This window comes from Rhinatrema bivittatum, chromosome 9 (assembly GCF_901001135.1).
Source record: "Rhinatrema bivittatum chromosome 9, aRhiBiv1.1, whole genome shotgun sequence".
Lineage (NCBI taxonomy): Eukaryota > Metazoa > Chordata > Amphibia > Gymnophiona > Rhinatrematidae > Rhinatrema > Rhinatrema bivittatum.
Window position 1 is genome coordinate 201,937,906 of NC_042623.1, and position 21,214 is coordinate 201,959,119.

At 43.4% G+C, this 21,214-nt stretch overlaps 1 protein-coding gene across 5 annotated transcripts in view; it reads right to left on the reverse strand.

The window, feature by feature from the left end:
* The window catches only part of SLC9A9 (solute carrier family 9 member A9), a 902,600-nt gene extending 890,777 nt beyond the window's left edge, over positions 1 to 11,823 (reverse strand). Inside the window, exon 1 of one of the 5 annotated variants that reach the window (XM_029617398.1) lies at positions 11,627 to 11,823. Coding sequence is in view for 3 of the 5 variants with exons in the window: in XM_029617396.1 (XP_029473256.1) it covers positions 9,725 to 9,887 (163 nt within the window). In the remaining 2 variants the exon portion in view is untranslated. Of the gene's footprint in view, positions 1 to 9,724; positions 10,769 to 10,814; positions 10,879 to 11,626 lie in introns of those variants that run through there. The other 4 variants (XM_029617399.1, XM_029617396.1, XM_029617397.1 and 1 more) reach the window with 4 other exon arrangements.
* Between the last annotated feature and the right edge of the window lie 9,391 nt (positions 11,824 to 21,214).

Consider the following 21,214-nt stretch of genomic DNA (forward strand, 5'->3'; position numbering starts at 1 on the left):
TAGCCTCGGTCAGCCCATGCAGCAGTGGATCTGCCAATAACCAAATATGACACTAGAGAAGACCTTAGAAGTAGCCAAGGCCTATTACCAGACTCTCTTTATACCAAAGATATTGCACTTCCTGGAGAAGTTATGGGATGGGCTTAGATGCTGATGAGACCTAAGAATCAAAGGCTCCTGCTGCCGGAAGAACCAGCCCAAATGCTGCTTCTATCCCCAATGCCCAATTTGGGGAGGCCCTCATGCTTATCTTATGGAGAAAGCAACTATTTCACCAGGAACTGTGTCCACCATGAAGAAAAGGCTATGACATTAATGCTGACACACTACATTATTGTCATTTTGTGGACATTCCCATGCAAGAGACTGGCTCCTTCATAATTTCGGTTGAAATAGGTGGCATTCCAACATAGTCCCAGGTAGATTTGGGGAACATGAAGACCCTCATTTGACATGAATTGGGTCCAAATCAACTATGATAAGGTGGTAATGTTGACCTGCGTACATGGTGACCACAGACAATATGCAACTTGCCAACTGCAGTTAAAGACATCCATCAGCCAAGACAAAGTAGAGGTGGGGGCTCTTCCATGGCTCCCCTAATCCGTCTTAATTGGGTGAGACTCTTAGAAATTTAACAATCTCTGGCCCTTGCTCACGATGGGGACACCTACTACCAATAATGAGGAGTTACCATTCCCCAAGCTCTTCCCCATAGAGGACATGAACTTGTTTCCTACAATCTCAAAAACACCAAAATCCAGGAGACAATGGAGTCAGTAAAAGTATAGCTTTGCAGCTGACCAAGAGACAAGAGGGGGAGGCTACCTCCAAGTCAAAGGAATAACTGCTTCCATAGTTCTAATCTTATGCCTGACCCCTTTTAACTGGGAAAGGGAAGGTAAATCGCACCCATTGGGAGGACAAGTCCTTTAAGTGGGCAAGGGAGCAGCTACAAAGACTGGACGGTAAGCCAGTTCTGAGAGCTCTGGCGACTCCGCCTGCTTCCCCATGTTTCATAATGAAAAGAGACTTGCTATACCAAGTCATAAGGAGATTATGGGGGGGGGGGGGGGGGGAAGAGAACTAAGAGATACTCCTAATCTCCAAGGCATACCGGCAAAAGGTCATGTAATTAACACATAGTGACCTGTTAGGGGTTCATTTGGGAGAGAAGACCAAAGAGAAAATATTGGCCCAGTTTTATTGGCCAGGATTATATAAACAGGTCCATTGGTTTTGCCAGGCCTGCCCTATCTGCCAACTCACTAAGCTTGCTGGTGTTACGGCACACCTCTTATTCTCTTGCCCATAATCAAAACCCCTTTTGAGAGGGTGGCCATGGACTTTCTGGGGACGTTAGAAAGAACAACTTGAGATGTATATTCTCATGAATTTAGATTATGCTACAAAATACCCTGAGGCACTACCCCTGAAAAATATATGAAAACCCCCATGGTGGCAGCAGCCCTAATGGAAGTTCTCTCTCGGCAGGGGCTCCCTAAATTGATCCTGACAGATCAAAGAATCCCATTCATCTGTAAAGTAATGAAGCAACTCTATAGCCTGCTTTAGATGAAAATTCTAAGTACATCAGTACTGATGGCTTCGTGGAGTGCCGCAATCGGACACTTAAGCAAATGTTTGTAGATGAAAATGGCAAAAACTGGGACTTCCTACCTCTCAATGTACTATTCACAATCTACAAAGTGCCCCAGAGCTTGATGAGCTTTTTGCTTTTCGAGTTATTATAGGGTAGAAGACCAAGAGACGTATTAGATGTGGCTCGAGAGGCTTAAGAGGATGAAGGAAACCCCAGACAGAATCTCGTGGACTATGTTATACATGTACAAGAGCACCTTAAGAAAGCCAGGGAGGCAGCCCACTTATGCTTAAAGAAAAGCTCAGACGGGCATATAACTGTCCCACATTTCAGAGAATCTTCCATTCTGGAGCCTGGGTTCTCATTCTCTTGCCTTCTTCAGAAAGCAAGTTGCTCTCCCATTGGCAAGGGCCATATCAATTATAAAATAGCTTAGCTGGATAAAAGGAAGAAAACTCAGATTTACCATGTCGACCTACTAAAGAAATGGGTTCCAAAGGAGCGTGGAGTGGTACAAGGGGAATTTGACCAGAACTTGGCCTGCGGCAGACCAGACTCAGGTGCCATTTAATAGACTTAAAGCAGCTGCTCGAGCAGAATAGGGAAATCTTCTTCAGTTTGCTGGGATGTACCCACTTTGTCCAACACAATATCATTATTTTAATTTTGTTTAAAATGTAAACCGATGTGATATGTAAAATCGAACACCGGTATATAAAAATAAATAAATACTACCATCTGGGGTGATCATATGTCAATAGCCATACCAGACTCCAGAAGTCAGGCATCACATTATCGAAACAGAAGTAAAGGAAATGCTCCAGCTTGGAGTCACAAGAATATCAGTGACTGGTCTTCACTCATAGTCCTGATACCAAAACTGGATAGGAGCATAAGATTTTGTATAGACTTTTAAAAAGTCAGAATCTCCAAACTAGACGCATACCCAATATCTAGGGTGGAGGAGCTGATAGAGTGTCTAGGATCAGCTCATCGACCCTGAACCTCAAAGGCCAATCGCAAGGGAGAAGGCCTTCTTGACATCAGCGGAGCTCTTCTGGTTTACGGTCCTCCTGTTTGGCTTCCATGGTACCCCTGCAACATTCCCACAATTGGTCGACCATATGATCCGCCCACACCAGGGCTATGTCGCTGCACACCTAGATGACAGTGGTATACAGCCAAGATTGGAGGACACACCTGAGCAAGCTGTACTACCCACTCTGAGGAAGGCTGGGCTGATGGCAAACCCAAAGAAGTACTTGCTGGGAGGACAAGAAGTCCAATATTTAGGCTATTCTTTAAGGACGGGTCAAGCCCACCCACAGTTCAGAAAGATTGAGACGATTATCAAGGCACTGGTCCCACAAACCAAAGGAAAAATAAGAGCATTCTTTGACCTGATAGGCTACTATAGAAGGTTTATACTTAATTACTCCAAGAAGGCAGAGGCTATCATGAAGCTCTTACTGTAGAAATCATTAGAAAAAGTGCAATGGTTGTCTGTGACAGAGAAAGAATTCTGGGAGCTGAAGGAAGTGATCTGCTCCAACCCATTCCTAATAAATCCATACTTTATGGAACCCTTCATCATTCAGATGGACTCCTCAGAGGTAGGACTAGGCCAAATCAAGGTTGGCCAAAATCATTCAGTGACTTATATATGTCGGAAGCTCCTACCATAGAAGAAGTACTCTTATAGTGGAGAAGGAGGCCTTAGCTGTAAAATGGGCTCTAGAAGCATTACAGAATTACCTCTTGGGATGGCAGTTCACTCTGATGACAGACCACCAACCACTCATATGGATAAACTGAAACAAGGAGAATAACTCCAGGGTGATGAATTTGTTGTTAGACCTGAAGCCCTTCCATTATAAAATTCAACATAGGGCTGGGAAGGAGAATGTCAATGCTGACTTTCTGTCAAGAGAGGTGTCTCTGAGCTGAGGGGGAGGGTATGTAAGAGTATACAAAAAGACTCCCTCAAACCACCTTAACACACAGGCTAGAGCCATCTGCCCCGGTCCATCTTAAGGTACAGACCCGCAAAGGATTCTGGGTCCCAGGAGGATCCCTTCCTAAAAGGTATAAAGGATCAGGGCCCAGAAGGGTTAGGGAGGCCCCGGAGAGCTATTTCGATCCATTGGTATGCCCATATGATGAATGTATAACTGCTTTCGACATTTAAAGCGAGGTGATCTACTGTTTGTTTTGCTATTTCTTTGAAGCCCTGTAATTAAATTTTTGTTCCTGACTAGAACTGCCAAGTCTTGCCATCTTTTTTGACTGTTCCAGATGCCACAGCAGGTCCAAACCTTTACAGTACAATTTATTTACATCTTTTAAATTATAAGGCTCTGGTTAGTATTTACAACTTAAATTTACCAATAGCAAATGTTGGTATTTTTTTGTAAGGGGGAAGGAAGGAAGAGGCATGTCTGCCTGCTGTAATTCCCTCCACATGCCTCCCTGAAGTCATCACTGAAACTTTGCATTGTCTGTCAGTGGCCATTTCAAATAAGAGAAACTCATGGAGCATAAATCAAGATTTTCTTTTAACCATAATCTTTACAGTATTTAGGAGAATATGGGAGTCACTTTCAAAAGGGTTTATCTGTGTAAATCTGCTTTTTAAAATCAATCAGGGCCAATGTGAGTAAAAGTGTGTATGTAAATCGGTTTCGTGCATAAATTTACGTGCACAGAGGAGAGGTGTTCTGCGGTGGATGGAGTTTGGCCCACATTGGCACTTACACATTATCAGATGAATTTTCAAAAAAAAAAAAAAAAAGAGAGTTAAGCCTGTAAATGTAGAGGTCAATATTTAAAAAATATCCACCTAAATGGGCAACTGGCAATATTCAAAGCCATATAAGGCTAAATTCTAGCCGCATAACTTGGGGGTGTCCAGGAGGTGGGCAGGAAGCGTTTCTGGGAGGAATGGAATTAGTCACATAAGTTATACGGCTAATTCTGGCCATGTCACTGACCTATCCTAAAGTTACCTGCATAAACATGCGCCGCTGAATATATCCTGCTAGTTAGCCCGCTATGTTTATCAGGCTAACTAGCTGAACTGCTCAGCAGCTGAATATTGGCCCCGTAACATACTAATCATAGCAATTTTCAAAAGCTCATTTACCCATGTTAAGTGCACTTAGTGAAGGTAAACCAATGGACAATTTAATGGCATGTATTGTAGCAATTTTCAAAAGCTCACTTACATGGGTAAAGTGCATTTACCCATGTAAAACTCTTTAAGTGTATAAATGCTTTTGAAAATCAGGCCTGATTTTAAAAAATTATGCACATAAATTACCGTGCACAAATTACTCCCTTCTTTGAGGTGTAACTTTCAGTTGCATGAGGTGATTCTGTATAATAAAAAAAAACTGACAGGGTACTCTCCAAGAGTCATCTTAAGTAAGGCTGTGGCCCAAGGGAGGTGGGTTGGTCACTGCCATTTGCACTGCCTGTGCCACTTGCTCCAGCAGCGCCCGCTGCTGGTTGATCTGGACCTGTAAAACATTTTGCAGCTGTTGCTGCCCAATAGCCAGGACCTGTATTATTTGTTCTATATTTGCCTGCATTCTGGGGGAGGGAGAGTGCTAAGCAGGTGACTCTCCAGGGAAAGGAAAAAAATAAAAACTTCTGCTGACCCTTCCGGCCCTGCTTCACTTCTTGAACCTTATCTATTCCAGAAAAAAGAAAAAGAACTCTGTGGTGCCTGTGGTTCCTTCTTTAGGTCACCTATCCCAATTCTACCACCATGTGTAGCGTTTTGGGCCAGTAGTGGCATCTGGAACAGCCAAGGAAGACAGCAAGACTTGGCTGTTCTGGTCAGAGACAAAGGTTTATTTACAGGACTTCAAATAAACAGCAAAACAAAAACAGTAGCTCATCTCACTTTAAATATGCAAAGCAGTTCTCAGAGGACAAGCAGAATGGCAGTCCTCACCCATGGGTGAATCTCTAGCTACAGGTGGCCCAGCCCCCAACACAAAAGGGGACAACAACATTTTTGTTCGCAACAGGCCTTTTTTGTATATGTTTACCCTAACGGGGGAGGCAGCTTGAACAAACACAAGAGGCTCTCGGCGGGAACAGAGTTAGGTTCTGCACTTCAAACAAAGTTCTGGAAGACAATACTGGTCATACCTGCTCTCTCATCCGCTATCCCTGACAGACAAAAATGCAATGCAAATGTGTGGAGAGAAACACCATGTCGCAGTTCTTCAGATCTCCTCCATTAGGAACTGCTCGCAAGTAAGCCACTGACACTACCATGGCTTGGACGGCCTGAGCCTTGACAGGATCTCCAAGATGCAATCCCACCTGGGCATAGCAGGAGGAGATGCGGTCTGCTAGCCAACTGTAAGGCATCTGCTTGGCAATGGCGATACCCACCCCGCAATGGTCAAAATAAACAAAAAGCTGGGTGGACTGTCCAAGGGCTTCTGCCGCTCCAGAAAGAGGGCCAAGGCTCTTCTGCAGTCCAAACTGTGTAGGGCTTGTTCTCCTTGGGGAGCAAGAGGCCTGGAAAAATGTTGGAAGGTTGACTAAATGGTTAAGCTAGAAGTCCAAGAAGAGTAAAAAGAACCAAAACAGTCCTATAGGCAATAATCGCAAAAAAACAACAAAAGGACACTGTATTTTCACTTCCAACGCTGTGACTGTATATTATCAAAAAGAAGTTTTCTTATATATGATAAAACCGCATCAGCAAGCCTGACAACGGCAATGCGTGTTTGCAAAGCCGTCCGGTCTGATTGTCATTTGCGGTGTGTTTTGTTTGTTTTTTTTCTTTTTTAATGATGGCGTAATGCTTTGCAAATGAATTCATAAAGCAATTCATAGTATAAATAGTCCGTCTGTTCCCGTGGTAAATCAATATTAGACCCGACGGCGGCCGGTGTTTCGCGACCCGTCAGTCGCTTCTTCAGGAGTCTAAATTGTTGTAACATATACTGCAGACAAAAGGAAAAGAAAATATATATCTCTTTGATGTCATCAGCATAACCAACCGTTTACAGTACAAATTCTTTTGAGACGATTCTGTGCAAGAAGAAGGTTGGTTACGCATTTTTCCAGGCCTCATGCTCACCAAGGAGAACAAGCCCTACACAGTTTGGACTGCACAAGGGAACCAATGCCCCCCCCCCCCCCAATATGCTGACAGCCCTGTGCCCATTGGTGTGGCTCAGTGTTCCTTCGATCTTGATGCCAATGGATCAGTCTTCTGGCACTCAAAGACTTGTTCTGTCTTTTCTAGTCGGGCCCAGTGACATTTGGAGATCATCTGTGTGCATTTGCAGCAACCTCCAATGTCACGCGATACCCCAAAAGCAGAGGGGGGAATGGGGATCCGTGATGGACATGATCCTCCTACAATAGACAGCATCGCTGGAACCCGGTCGACAATGGAAAAAAAAAATGCTGCTAAATCGAATTCAATGGTGGCAAGACCATCCATGGCTGATGAGCACAGAGGCACTGCTGCCCTGGGGAGGGAACAGACTGTGAAATGAAACTTAGGCAAATAATAAAAAAAAAAAAAAAAAAAATTCTACCTAGAGACCCTTTGAGGAGAAAAGTAGGACCCCCGCAACAACCAGGCAAAGAATTCTGAAAGCAGAGGCAAAAAGCCCCAAGAAAAGAGGTGAGACTCAGAGACCATGAACACTGGGCTCCATGAAAAAAGAAAGATAAGGGACCCTGCATGGCATAATGCATGCATGGGCATGCTCAGTGAGGCTCAGTCACAGTTCTAGAAACTTTGACGTTTTTCATGCTGGGCTCCATCAAATGCTGTCATCCATGAGTGAGGACTGACATCCTGCTGTTCTCGGAGAAATACCTGGTCCATCTGGGTGACTAATTTCAGACATTTTTTGGTTCAATGCATGCCAACACCTGATTTGAAGGCTCCCCCACCACCAACTCACATTTTGTGGCAAAGAAATATTATAATGACATCTCACAGCTGGTTTCAAAAAAAGATTTCATCCCTTACCTGATTGCTCCTGTCTGTCTTGGCCATCACAGCCCACCCCCCCCCCCTTCCATAAAATGAATATTTCATTCTTCACCTGGCTGTTTCTGTTTACAACTCTCAGCCATCCCCCTCCTGCCTCTTTTGCCAAATAGTAAATCTTTCTTCACCTTGCAATGCTGCAGGAAAACAGCACCATGGGCAGAAGCGAATCTCAATGCCGCTCCCAATTGGCCCCTATTCAGGAATAGTGAGGACCTATGCAGCCGAATTAACTATTAGAGCCTGAAACTGGGACTGGGTGCCCCCTCTGTCTGATGGGTGGCTACTGCTGAGCTGACCATGCAAGCCCAGCCTTGTGTCAGAGAGCAGGGATATAGCATCGTTTGAAACAACTCAGGAAATATTAACAATATGACATTTTGTTTCATTCCTGAAACAAACAAAACAAAAAGATCCCTAAGAAATGTTTTTCTTCTGTTTTTTTTTGAGAAACAGCACGCACTATTTCAAATAACGAAAGGAAAATAAACACAAAATGAAAAAACATTTTGGGGATGCGCAACCCTTGGGGCCGCCCCAACGGAACAGGAGCCTTTTGACTGTGAGAGAGCGCCAAGAGAGCCTGCATCTTCCCTACCCTCCCACTGCACAAAGTGCCACTTGGCCTAGGGATGGCCATGCCCTGAGGTCTGGATCCAAGACTGCTTTCAACTTGACTACGGCTACCTCCCTGGAGAAAAAGTGAAGGAGATGCGGCTTCCTGCCTCCTCTTCTGAGGATAGCTCTCTTTGATATCAATTAGGTTTTCCTTCTGAGGAAAGCTCTTTTTGTTGTTTGTTTGTTGTCTACACAAACTGCTTTATGCTGCTGAAGACAGGTTGTGAGGTTTTGTATTGCTGACCTTGAATAACGTTCTTGCTATTTGAGCCTGGCCTGCCAGCTTGTTCCTCTCATCATTCCAGTCTTCTATGGGAACCAATAAATTATTCAATAATCATCCTTCCAAGAAGGGATCTCTGTAAGTCTATATCTAGCACATTTTACACTCTCCTAGCTAACAACATAGTTCCAAATGTTGAGCAAGGCATTTTTGGTTTTCTAATCATCCTTTTCTCTTTTAACTAGAGTTTACTCCTGGTCATAGTATTAACTATGGGGCCGATTCACTAAAGGACATTAACAGTGTGCATACTAAGTATCTGTGGTTGACCTGTATACTACTGTGATGTTAATGTTATTATATATTTTAATAATGTATTACTGATTCTTCTGCTGTTAAATCACTTTCAGCTGCAATGGTTAAAGTGATAATAAAATACAGGCAAATAAACAATTATTCACTTTGGGGACAATTTTGAGTAACCCACGTAGTTGCAAAATGCATGGGTACTTTTACCAAATTAGCTAAAGCTGCAAACATACAAAAAACCCAGCCCATTTTAGTGCAGCTAAAAGTATGCTCACATACTGCATGAACTTTTTAATCAGTTAGGAAAGCAGTTTTCAGAGTTGTCAATTTACACAACTAAATCACCATTTGCCCTAAATGTTATTAATGCATAGTCATTTTTAAATGAAGAATGCAGCCATATCTTTGCAGAAAACAACTAAAATAGCAGGAAACTAACTGATCACTGTACACTCTCTCAGCAGGGTAGGACCCCAAGATAAGTCATTGCGATCCAGCTCCCCACAAAACAAATTACTTCAAAGTGCTGAGCAAGTTCTGGACAGCAGTTTGTGGAATATCAAATAGGTTTTCCTTGGGACAGATGTACAAAGCTTTTTTTTTTCTTATAGAAAATGGAAAAAAAACACCATCATTTTGTATATCTGGCCCTTTGTCATCAGTTCTGGAATTTGGAATGTGTTTTCTTCCTGTTATTCAATATACTTGGAATATTGTCATTGGCAGATGTGATTTCAGATCCCTGAATCTGCACAGCGGCAGACAGGGACATCTAATCCTACCTCGTTCACATTGCAGTTGCTTCACTACAAAAGGAAGTGTCTATTTCAAATGAGTATCTGCATATCACTTGCTGATTAAGCGCTCCTACTCTAGCACAGCTTTTACATACTCTGCACGGCGCCAGAAACACGATGCCTCGCATTTTCAAACTCACCGTAGACCATTGCTCCGCCAGTTTCGTGCAAGAAGCGAAAACGGTGATTTTTAAACAGCCAGATTGTCAGAATTGTGAGAATGAGCAAAAAGTTGAAGACGAGCAGTTCCAGAGCCCCCTGGTGATAAACCTGTTTTGCATCTTTCAGACTCCGGTGCTTCATGGTGTTAAGTCTCCTGCAAAGCTTCCTTTAAAAAACACACACCAGCAAAACTCGTCCCGCCAGCTGCGCTTGAAGTTAAATAATGACTAGGCATCGGATACTATTGACACGGAAACCCCAAATGCCATGCAGCGGCTTGCAAGGCACTGAGTGACGGCCCCTCTCTCTCTTCCGCCCCGCCCTGCCACTGCCGCTCGGACCTCTGGGATCTGTAGTCCAACAGGGGAGGGCGCGCTGCTGCCTCACGCACCTTTCCTCCATCCTGGAAACTACAATGCCCGCGCTAGCCTCATTACCTTAGCTGACAGGTAAGCACATTGCCAGGGAGACCAGGTGCAGCGGAGGAAGATGCCCTTAAACGTATAAGCTATATGGGTTTAACGCAAAAGAAAAAAAAAGGAACGCATCAAAAATATGTAGTTAGCATCGAGTAAAAAAAAAGTCACAATGACATCAACAAATGTTAAAAAATGTGATTATAACCAATATAAAAAGGAATAGTATGCAAACACAATAAATGAATTGGCAAAGACTCAAATTCAATGCATTGAGAAATCCAAGTGTTTCTGCTATCTCAGCGCACACAATGATGACAGAGATCTTCCAAGCCTCAGTCCTGGCTGCACCGGTGCAACCACTGCTAGCCCCCAGAGCAGCCGCCCCTGTCTACTGCGCCCCGGTTAGGACGGCAACCCAGCCCACAGCCGGGCCGGGCCGGGCCGAGGGAAGGCGCCGGGGAGGGTTAAGTGCGAATTTGGAGCGCCTTCCGAGGCTCTGGAAAACGTTCGCGATTTCTTCTCCCTCGTGGGCCTTCCTTCCTTCCCTCCCTTCCAATAAATGGGCCGGCATCCATGCGTTTATCCTGTGGGATCTTATTTAAAAAAAAAAAAAAAAAAAAAGCCCGCTTTGTCTTCCCGCCCTCCCCACCTCGTGAAGAAACTTTAGCGAGGCTCTCGCGTTCATTCCGCTGCCAGAGAGGGATTCAAATCGTCGTCGTCCCCAAAGCATTCCCATGGAAAGGGGAGGATCTCTCATACTGTGAGGGGAGTGAGTAATTTAAATACATTTCGAAAAAAAATGGAGTGCTTTAAAAAGGGATCGTGCAGGGGGGGGGAGGCGCTGGTTCAGCCCGGGTCATGTTAGGATTTGTTTTAAAGCTGTGTGTGATTGTAATTAGGGTGTGTCGGCAGTTAATCTATGTGGCTTCGGGTTTTCCCTCAGATTAAAAATAAAGGTCATTAATATTCTGTTGCTGGCATTTGTGTAGGTGTGTGGCCCTGCAGCTCTGGTGTAGTCCTGGATTACCTGTCCTTTTTTTCTGAGGCTAATTGTTCATTTTGTGGGTCAGCCCAATAATAACAGCAACAGAAGCCTTACAAGGGCAGAAGAGATTCATAGGACCCCCCCTGTGTGTTATTCCAAAGTATTTGTCAGACCAAATTATGTACCTCACTAAATATGTATCTTACCAAAGTATGGGACATACTAACATTTATGTTTTACCAAAGTATGTGTTATACCTAAAAGTGTTTCACCAAAGTTTTAAATGACCCTAAAGGGTGACTGTTCCTTTTGTAAACCGTTGTGATCTTCACTTGGAACAATGGCATATTAAAGACAGAAAGAAAGAGACAAAGGCTGAGAGAAAACTGGTTCTTGCTGAAAAAGAGAGGAGGGCCTGAGAGGAGCAAGTTGTCCTGGCTGGAGCTGCTTGCAGAAGCAGGCAGCCCATATCCTACCTGAGGAAAATGCTGTTGGGGATGCCAGAGACTGATGTGGTGTGCACCTGTAGACTGGGACTGTTCTTGGTCTCTATGAAGAAATCAAGGCTGATAACAGATCTTCTAACAGGCCTGGTCAAGCTTCTTGGTGCCTTGCATTTTCTCGCCCAGACTCATTCCAGAACGCTGTGGTGACTGCAGGGCTGGTGCTAGCCTTTTTGCTGCCCTGTGCGAACAATTATTGTGATCCCCCCCCCCCCCCCCCCTTTTCATTCAGTCTCTGTTTTGTGCCCACCAAAAAAAGCGCAGTTCCTTCCAGCAACCTAAACTTTAAAAACTGTTCCCTTCCCCCCCACCCCCCTCCAGGTTTCCACTTCCTGCCCTGGAACCAATGGCCAGTCCCTCCAAAAATAGATACTTGGAACCCATATGGCATTAGGTCTACTACAACCCTAAGAAAGCCATGAGTAAATTGCAATTTAAATGACAAACCTCCCACACCCAAACAGCACTAATTGCCAGCGCTTAAAAAGAGCCCTATCAATGAAAAGGTATCACTGCAAATATTACATTGTCCTAAAACACCAATATACCTTCTATTAGGAAAACAGAACAAGCCTAGCAGCTATAGATCCCTAAATGCTAGCAGAATACCTCTCATCAGTCACACAGGCAGACCCTCACCAAATACAAAAAAAAAAATCATAAAGTATAAATAGAAACATGCAGGCAAAAGCTAAACTGGAAATCACAAGTCAGACTCTGTATGCAGTGCAATAACGGAAGAATAAAACCATCACCAGTCCTCAGCTATTAAAAAATAAAATCAAGAAATATACAAATCATTATAGTATAAACATACTAATCAAATTTTTCAAAACAGCTGATGAATGGAGTAGCAGGACCCTCTCTCTGGAACTCTATACCCAATTCACTTCGTCTATTATCCAATTCTCAACAATTGAAAAAATCATTAAAAACATACTTATTTCAAATAGCATTCAACATCCCTTCACACTCCAACCAACAACACTCTATTACCTAGTATCTTCCCCTGCTTCCATAAGTTTATTTTATTTCTCTTCATTGCAAACTCCCTCCTACCCCTTTTTCCCTTCCATGATCATAAAATGAATTAGGGCTCGGCTCCATTATTAGTTAGACTTTTGTTAATATCAGTACCTTTTTAGGTATATACCAGTTTTTGTATTTTAACATTATTTTAATTATTATTTTACTTTAATTTTATTTTTACTCTGTAAACCGTTTTGACAAAAAACCCTGTTCTGAAAAACGGTATATAAATACTTTTAAATAAATAAATGGAAGATCCAATAATTAAAAAATCATATAAAATGTGTTTCAAATTGCCCAAATACCAATAAAATATTTCAAAACAGTAGACATAAAATAACACCCAAAAATTAAAACTAATAACTAATAAGGATAAGGATTCATGCTTTCCATACCTGGGGACTTTTGATTTCCACTCACCCTGGGATTGTTGTAGATTTGTGAGAGAGGAGAGAGAGGAATGTACAAACTTTCTCCTCTCTTCCTTATATATATATATATATATATATATATATATATATATATATACATACATGCATACATTCTCACATACACTCATATAAACACATGCTCACACATACCCCCAATCTTTCACACCTGCTCAGACACACATAAACATTACATATATGCTCCATCTTACATACTCACACACAAGATCTCTCTCTCACACCTACTCAAAACATGGTTATTTATGAAAGCCTTTCCAGACACCAACTGAACCTTAATTCACCATTAACTAACGCTTAGACTTTTTCTTAACATGGTAATTAATGACTACCTCAACAGGGCAATTCATTAACGTTGCAAATGCTGTAACTTAGTTCACACCATTAATTGGCAAATTTGTTCTCTATGTTTAATTCCTAGCTCCTTTTCACTGCTCCAAGTTCTGTAATTCCCTTGTTTTATTGTAACTGCAACCTTTTATCAGCACCTGTTAATGTTTATTATTATTATTTTATTATTACTTTGTTCCTTCACCTCTTAATTGTAAACCGGCATGATGCGATATTCATCGCAAATGCCGGTATAGAAAAACTTTAAATAAATAAATAAATAAATAAATAAATAAATAATACATGCTCTCTCTCACACACACACACACACACACACACACACACACGAAGAGAAGTGGTAGGCCTGGACTCCCATCCATTCAGAGAACATCCTATACTTGGATACCACAACGTTTCCTGATATAAACTACAGAAGTTATTGCTCAAAAAGAACTATTTAGACCTCTGACTCCATCATCCCTAGAGCTTGGTTTTTTCACTGGTCTCAATTCTTCCTCTCACACACACATGCTCAGACACACACACTTGCACCCTCTCACACACACATGCTCCCTGTCTCATACACGCATATACATATACTCAAAAACAGGCTCAGACACGCCCACAGGTTCTCTCCTGCTCATATACATATCGGCTCCTCTCACACATACCAAGGACTCTCTCAGCAGCCACGGGCCCTCTTCTTCACTTCCATCGCAGGGCAGGTTGGGAATCGCATCACAGTCTTTTTTTCTTCTGGCTGCCTGGCAGGCTGGGACCACTGGGCAGCTCTGCAGCTCTTCCCTCTCAGTTGTGCGGCATATTGGGACCACTAGGAGATGCCACAGCTCCTTCCTCTTGGCTGTGCAGCAGGTTGGGCCTGCCGGGTGACCCTGCAACTCCTTCCTCTTGGCCCCACAGCTCCTTCTCAGATCAGCACCAATGAATGCCAGAAGAAAATACCTTTCTCAAAATGTTCGAAGTTAAAAAATGTGGCAATGTTCCTGTTTGATGAATTTTACTGGCATTAATACATTTTCTAGTTAATGCAGTTTGAATAAATTTTGATTTTTTTTTTTAATTTTTTGTTTATGCATATTTTCAAATGCATTTCAAGAAAACACTTGAATTGCAGCCCAGACATAAAAGGAAAAAAAAAAAGGAAAGGAAACATTAATAATAAAAGGAAAAGAAACAATATTAATATCTCACATAATCCAAGTCCTCAATAAGGGGAATTCCAGTATTACTACCTCAGGAAATAACAAATAACATCATTAAAAGGAAAGGACTAGCAAACATAGAAAGGCCAAAAAAGATTTATGAACGAGCTTCATTACTAGACAATTACATCCTACCTAAGCAATAGGAGAAGAACAAGAGACAGAGGAAAATATGTTACTCAAGAAATAATACATTTTCAAGGGAATTAAAAAAAAAAAAAAAGCTCCCTACTCCAAAACCTTAGGCCTTAATAATAGAAACTGCTTTTCTGTGACTGCCTGGCCAAATGTGAGTATGCACGAACATTCAAGTTCAAAAAAAGACTCCAGTCGATGGCGAAAAAACATTTTAAGAATCCAGTCTCTATCAGACTCCATCAGGAAAGATCAGAGTAGCCGGTGTAACCAAATTCTTCTGAGAAGTTTCCAGAATTGTAGTAATCTGATCTCCAACTGAGGCTCATCGACTGGAGAAAGAACCTGTGTATCCTTTGGATCTGCAATACTCCTTTTAAAAAATTTAGATTTTTTAACCTCAGCCTTGTCCTTCATTGGTCTCACTCTCATTGATGTGAATGCTGGGCCTGTGTCGTCCATGAAACAGAGGACCCCTATTTTTACTCCTGAGACTTCCACAGTGGAGTGGAAGTCACTGCCGGAAGGATGCTGGGCCTTGGCCTGGGTGTTTCACGGATGTTGCTGGCCCAGCATGCTTGGTCCAGGAACTGCCAAACCATTGTGGAAGTCTCTGGACCAAGGAGGCAAGGCCTGTGAGGTCCATGAAATACAGGCCCGGCATCCTTGGTCCAGAAATTTATGCAAATCTCTGGACCAAGGATGCAGGCTCGGACCACCCCTTGACAGGCTCATGGGGCCATCCTGCGAGCCGTGTTCCTAACAAGAAGAAGCATCTGCGCCAGAAGGAAGAGGAGGAGCACAACCATCCTCTCCGCACACTGCAGCAACAAACGCAAATAATGATGCCCCATTGGAAAAGTAAAGTTTCAGCTACCATGCAGCCTAAGAAGACAGTGCAGTGGGGTTCAGAGGCAGTTACTGGTGGTCCGGCATGGCAGATGACAGTGGTTGTGTTGCTGTTCCCAAGGGAGGTGGTTCCTGAGTTTGACATTGGTTGTCCAGCATGGCGTCCGAGCAGAAGCATCTGCGCCAGAAGGAAGAGCAGGAGCACAATCACCATCTCCACATACAGCAGTGACGAGCGATAACATGAAGAGTAGTTTAGGCACTGCAATTGGTGATCCAGCAAGGCAGCAGACTTCAGGATGGTCATTGGTGATCTGATGTGGCAGATGATATTGATATTATAGTACGGGACTGGGAGAAGTCCAGACGGAACTAACAAAGGTGCAGCCCAGGGTCAGGTCTAGAAAAAGTCTTGATGGGAGTCAGCACGGAGTGAAGTTTGTCTCGAGGATCAGCATGATGGGAACCTGCCTTGAGGATACTGCTTGTGACCATGGCCACTACCTCTGCCTCTCTGCGGGGGGGTTGCTGTGCTCGGAGGTTTCAGAGAAGAGGGATGTGCTTGGCCCCTGGGGTTCAGTATCCAATTGATATCTCGCAGACTACATAGGACACCAGCAATCTCATCAGATGAGGCACGGATGCAATCAGATATCACACTGGCTGTGGATGTGCTCTCCCTTGCTGACATTCTGACTTCTCTGTGCACCCTGTGTATTTCCTTTCGCGTATGTTCCATCTCTGCATGAATAGCCCTCTATCCAGTTGTCACTTTGGGCTCTATGAGCCCATGCCTCGCAACCGGTTCCACCGCCAGCTGATCCGCCATCGCATCCATAGAGGCGGGTGGTGCTTCAGGCCCACCACTGGCCACATCGTCACCGGGAGACCTGCCGCCCATACAGGTGCCAGTGTGACTGGTATTTCCGAGATTTCAGGCAAGGATGTGTCTGGCCAGAGGTGGAGCTCAATAAGCTGTCCTCTTGTATGGCAGCTGATGGCTCCCTAAACAGCTGCAGACTTGTGGGTTCTTCTTTGCCTCCCATGAGTGCATCCTGGCTCTCTTTGGCCGTGACAGGCCACCGTGCAGAACTCGCCTCTGCGGCAGGCCCTTCTGTCTCCACCCTCTGCAGACTACTTCCTTCTACAGCGTCCAAATCCTTGCCCCCGCTGCAGAGTCACTGGGACAAGTTCTTCGATCTGTGTCGGGTGCTCCTCTCGCTTGATGGGCCCCCCTTCCATCTGGCACTTGGACCGCTTTATTTGTGCCAGTTTGGCCTTGAGAGCCAACCTGGAGTCTCGCCAACTGTGCTTGAGCTGATCCACTGTATGTTGGCCATCGAGATCCCTTGCAACACTTGCCCAGATTTTCCTCTTCAGCTTGATGAATGACTTCCGACAAGACAGTGTGTGCTTTTTACAGACCCACCACACCAGAAGTCCCTTCTCCTCTTCCAAGAAGTGCACATCCCGCTTCTACTGTTTCTCCTCCTGTTAGCTGCTGGTTTTCATCTGTTCCTCACTGTCAGTACAGTGCTGTGGGTCCCTTCCTTGCTGAGCACTACTCCTTTTCCCAGCTCTCATCCCCCTCCCTCTCCCCCCCTGTTCTAAAACCTCCACCTGCCGCCTTCCCCCTCCCCCCAGCTGAATCCTCTACCTGACACACACCTCTCTCTCCTCCTCCCCCCCCCATCTCCCCTCCCTAGCTCAACCAACTCTGTCACCTCCTATCTACTCCATCACCATTCACCCACCTGTCACGTTCATCCTTTCCTTCACTTGCACCCCCTCTATTAAGCTCTGTTCTCATCATTGCCACGAACACTCTGCTCTTTCAGGAACCTAAGCAGACAAATACAGGCAGACAGACAGATAATTACAGACCAATAAGCAGATGCTCTCCAAAGATTCAGTCACAGACAAAAGACAAAAGGATGTGATAACAGCAAAAATAAAAAAATCGAAGCCGCTCAAAAGATGCCCCTCAGCAATCACAATTTAGTACAACCAACTCCTAACAACACCCACACAGGACCCTGGAAAGAGTAGCCTATTATAGCCCTGCAAAGAGGACTGTCCCAGAAAACGTGATGGACCTGCATGCACACCAATCATATTTCTGTTTGACCCTTGTTACTTTAAACAGCCAATAAGCATCTCTGCAGCATTTTTTTCAATAGCACCACTTTTTTTGCACCTGTTTTTGGTGCAGGTTTCTGCACTGGGGCTTTAGCGTGGGTTTTGCATGTGATTTTTTTTGTCTAGTACAGTTTGTTTTTTTTTTTGCACGGTCTCGTTTGTATAGAAGTCTGCTTTACATCCCGCAGGGCCGGCTGTTTTAGACGTGCACACTATAAAACATATGCGCTACACATTTGCGCCGACTTTAACACGGGTCTTATTTCATCGACCCTCGGAGAGAGGTTAGCAATGCTCAGCAATAATTAAAATTAATATTAATGAAAAATCAAGTTTGAGACAAGAGGACCTCAAATGAGGCAGACCTGTATGTCTGGTTTCTTGCAGTTATGTAGTGAGGATGGTAAAGGGTTTTGTTAAATGTCATTTTCTGATGTCCCTTAGAAAGGGCAAGAAGAATAAGACATTATACAAAACATGAATTAATTATATTTTGGAGTAATTGAAATCCATAGTGCTCATTGCTTCTGGGAAATTCAAGAAATTCACTGAAGCTATTGAATTTATTCATTATTTCTTATAAGGTTCATTAAAAATGTATTACAGCCACTGAAGTATTTGGTGCTCGGTGTTCCTGGTAGTGTCTCAGTAATACAGTCTAACCATTGCCATGAGTTATTGAATTCAATTAATCTTCTAATCTCTTTTATTAGGGATAGGATAACGTGTAGCTAGACAAAGCCGTAAGACTGACTGTGCAAACGGCCATAGGATGTCATATTTTTGTTAAAAGCTATTTGTACATGTAAACCTCTTTTCCTGAGTGTGCTCCAAGTAAACAGTAAAGTGAATCTGAATAGCATGAGGGCAAGAATTATTTATACAGAAGTAGGAAACAGAGCCAACAATAACAAAAAAAACCAAAAAACCAACAACTCATAAAGAGAATCTAGACAAAACAAATTATAACATATCAGTAGGTTATAAAAATGAAAAATTATTTTCTTTGCAAAAGAAAAAGAAAGAATAATATAAATACAATTCCATATTAACACTTAACTTGTTTTTAAAAGGTTTGAATACATTTTTATAATCTTATGTATTCCATTTTTCTTTTTCTGGGGAAAAAAAAAAGTGTGTTTATGTTTTTTATTTGTTAAGTGAAACACAGAGACAATTTTTGATGAACCAAAATAATCTAAGACTGAAGTAATTCTGTGGTTATATGTAGTTTATTATTAATGTGACTTTTTAATATATGCTGACTAGAATGGTTCATAGTTTTAAAAACCTTTTATGTTACAAATAACTCTAAGGGCCTGAATCACTTAGGCTTTTCTCTCATTTTGAAGATCTTGATGGACCCGGATCTATATCTTGCTTTTTTTTTTTAATGGCATTTGATAGATGTTTATGCCGAACCTTGTTTAACTAAACTTGAACTTTAGATATCTTACTGAGGCACAATTCACATATTCCTGGTTTAATATAGCTTCTGATTATAATGTGAGGGAACTATACTATTATGATTTCGATACTGATTTTTTTCTATTTCTATCATTAAACGTATAAAGCAGGTTGTACATTAGTAGGTGCCAGGAGCAAGGATGCTATTTATTTCAGAGTATCAATATCTATTGAATAGCTCGATGCAATATCGGGTGCTCAGGTCAGCGAGCCGCTTAACATGTGGCTGGACGTGCATTTTGGATGCGCTAGACTTAACATCTGATGCAATATGGGTGTTGTGTTTGAGGCATTGTGGGCCCTTGGTCGCAATGGAGATGACTCCGCCCATGGCGAACCACTGCAATAGGCTGACACAGTTAGCCGACACAGAATAGAGTATTGTACTGGGTCAGACCAAGGGTCCAACAAGCCCAGCATCCTGTTTCCAACAGTGGCCAATCCAGGCCATAAGAACCTGGCAAGTACCCAAAAACTAAGTCTATTCCATGTTACAGTTGCTAGTAATAGCAGTGGTTATTTTCTAAGTCAACTTAATTCATAGTAGGCAATGCACCTCTCCTCCAAGAATTTATCCAATCCTTTTTAAACACAGCTATACTAACTGCACTAACCACATCCTCTGGCAACAAATTCCAGAGTTTAATTGTGCGTTGAGTAAAAAAGAACTTTCTCCGATTAGTTTTAAATATGCCACAATCTAACATCATGGAGCCCATCCCTTTGGAAGAGACTCCCCCTTCCCCAAAAGGTTCCCCAGTTCCTAACAAAACTGAATCCCTCTTCCTTGCACCATCGTCTCATCCACGCATTGAGACTCCGGAGCTCTGCCTGCCTCTGATGACCTGCGCGTGGAACAGGGAGCATTTCAGAGAATGATACCCTGGAGGTTCTGGATTTAAGCTTCCTACCTAAGAGCCTAAATTTGGCTTCCAGAACCTCCCTCCCCACATTTTCCTATGTTGTTGGTGCCCATATGTACCACCATAGCAGACTCCTCCCCAGCACTGTCTAAAATCCTATCTAGGTGATGCGTGAGGTCTGCCACCTTCGCACCAGGTAGGCATGTTACCAGGCGATCCTCACGCCCACCAGCCACCCAGCTATCTACATTCCTAATAATCGAATCACCAACTATGATGGCCAACATAACCCTTCCCTCCTGGGCATGCTAGCTGGCATGTGCACATGGACATGCGATTTTATAACAGGCGTGCGCCGGTGCGCACATGTTATAAAATCTGGGCTGGAGCACGCCGGGGGGGGGGGGGGGGGAGATTTGCCCAGTTTACGCATGCGACGAGATTGGGCCTCCCCCAGTTCCATCCCAGTCCACTCCCATGTGGACTGGGAGAGAACTTTCCTACCCCCTTACCTACCCTCCCCCCTCCTTCCCCGACCCCTTTAAAGTCTCTACCTTTTGTTATTTTCTATATTTCGGAACTTAAGCCAACTCCTGAGCTGGCATAAGTTGCGTGCGCCGGCACATGATCCCCCAGCACAGCAGCAAATGGCTGCTGTACCGTGGCCTCCAGCTCCGCCCTGCCCCGGCCCCCAGACCGCCCCTCCCTGCCCCTGGGACCGCTCCTTGATAGAGGCCTGGCTCTTATGCACATAATGGGGGTTACGCGCACGGCTGGGCCTCTTCTAAAATCTGCGCGTATTCCCCGTTTTCCCCGCAGGGGATTTAAAATTTAGCTGATAATGTCCAGCCTTTGAAATGAGGTCTCATCAGGTCTTTGAAAAATCTTACAGCTAAGTGTTTTTTAAAGTGCAGATGTTTTTAAAAAATATTAAAAAAATAAACTGCTAGGAGAATAAGGTGCTTTTGGTGTTTTGGTGATTATAACCAGGCACTTCGCATTTTATATATATATATATATTTATTTATTTAAGATTCTTTTTTATACCGAAGTATAGCAGGCAGCCTTCACTCCGGTTTA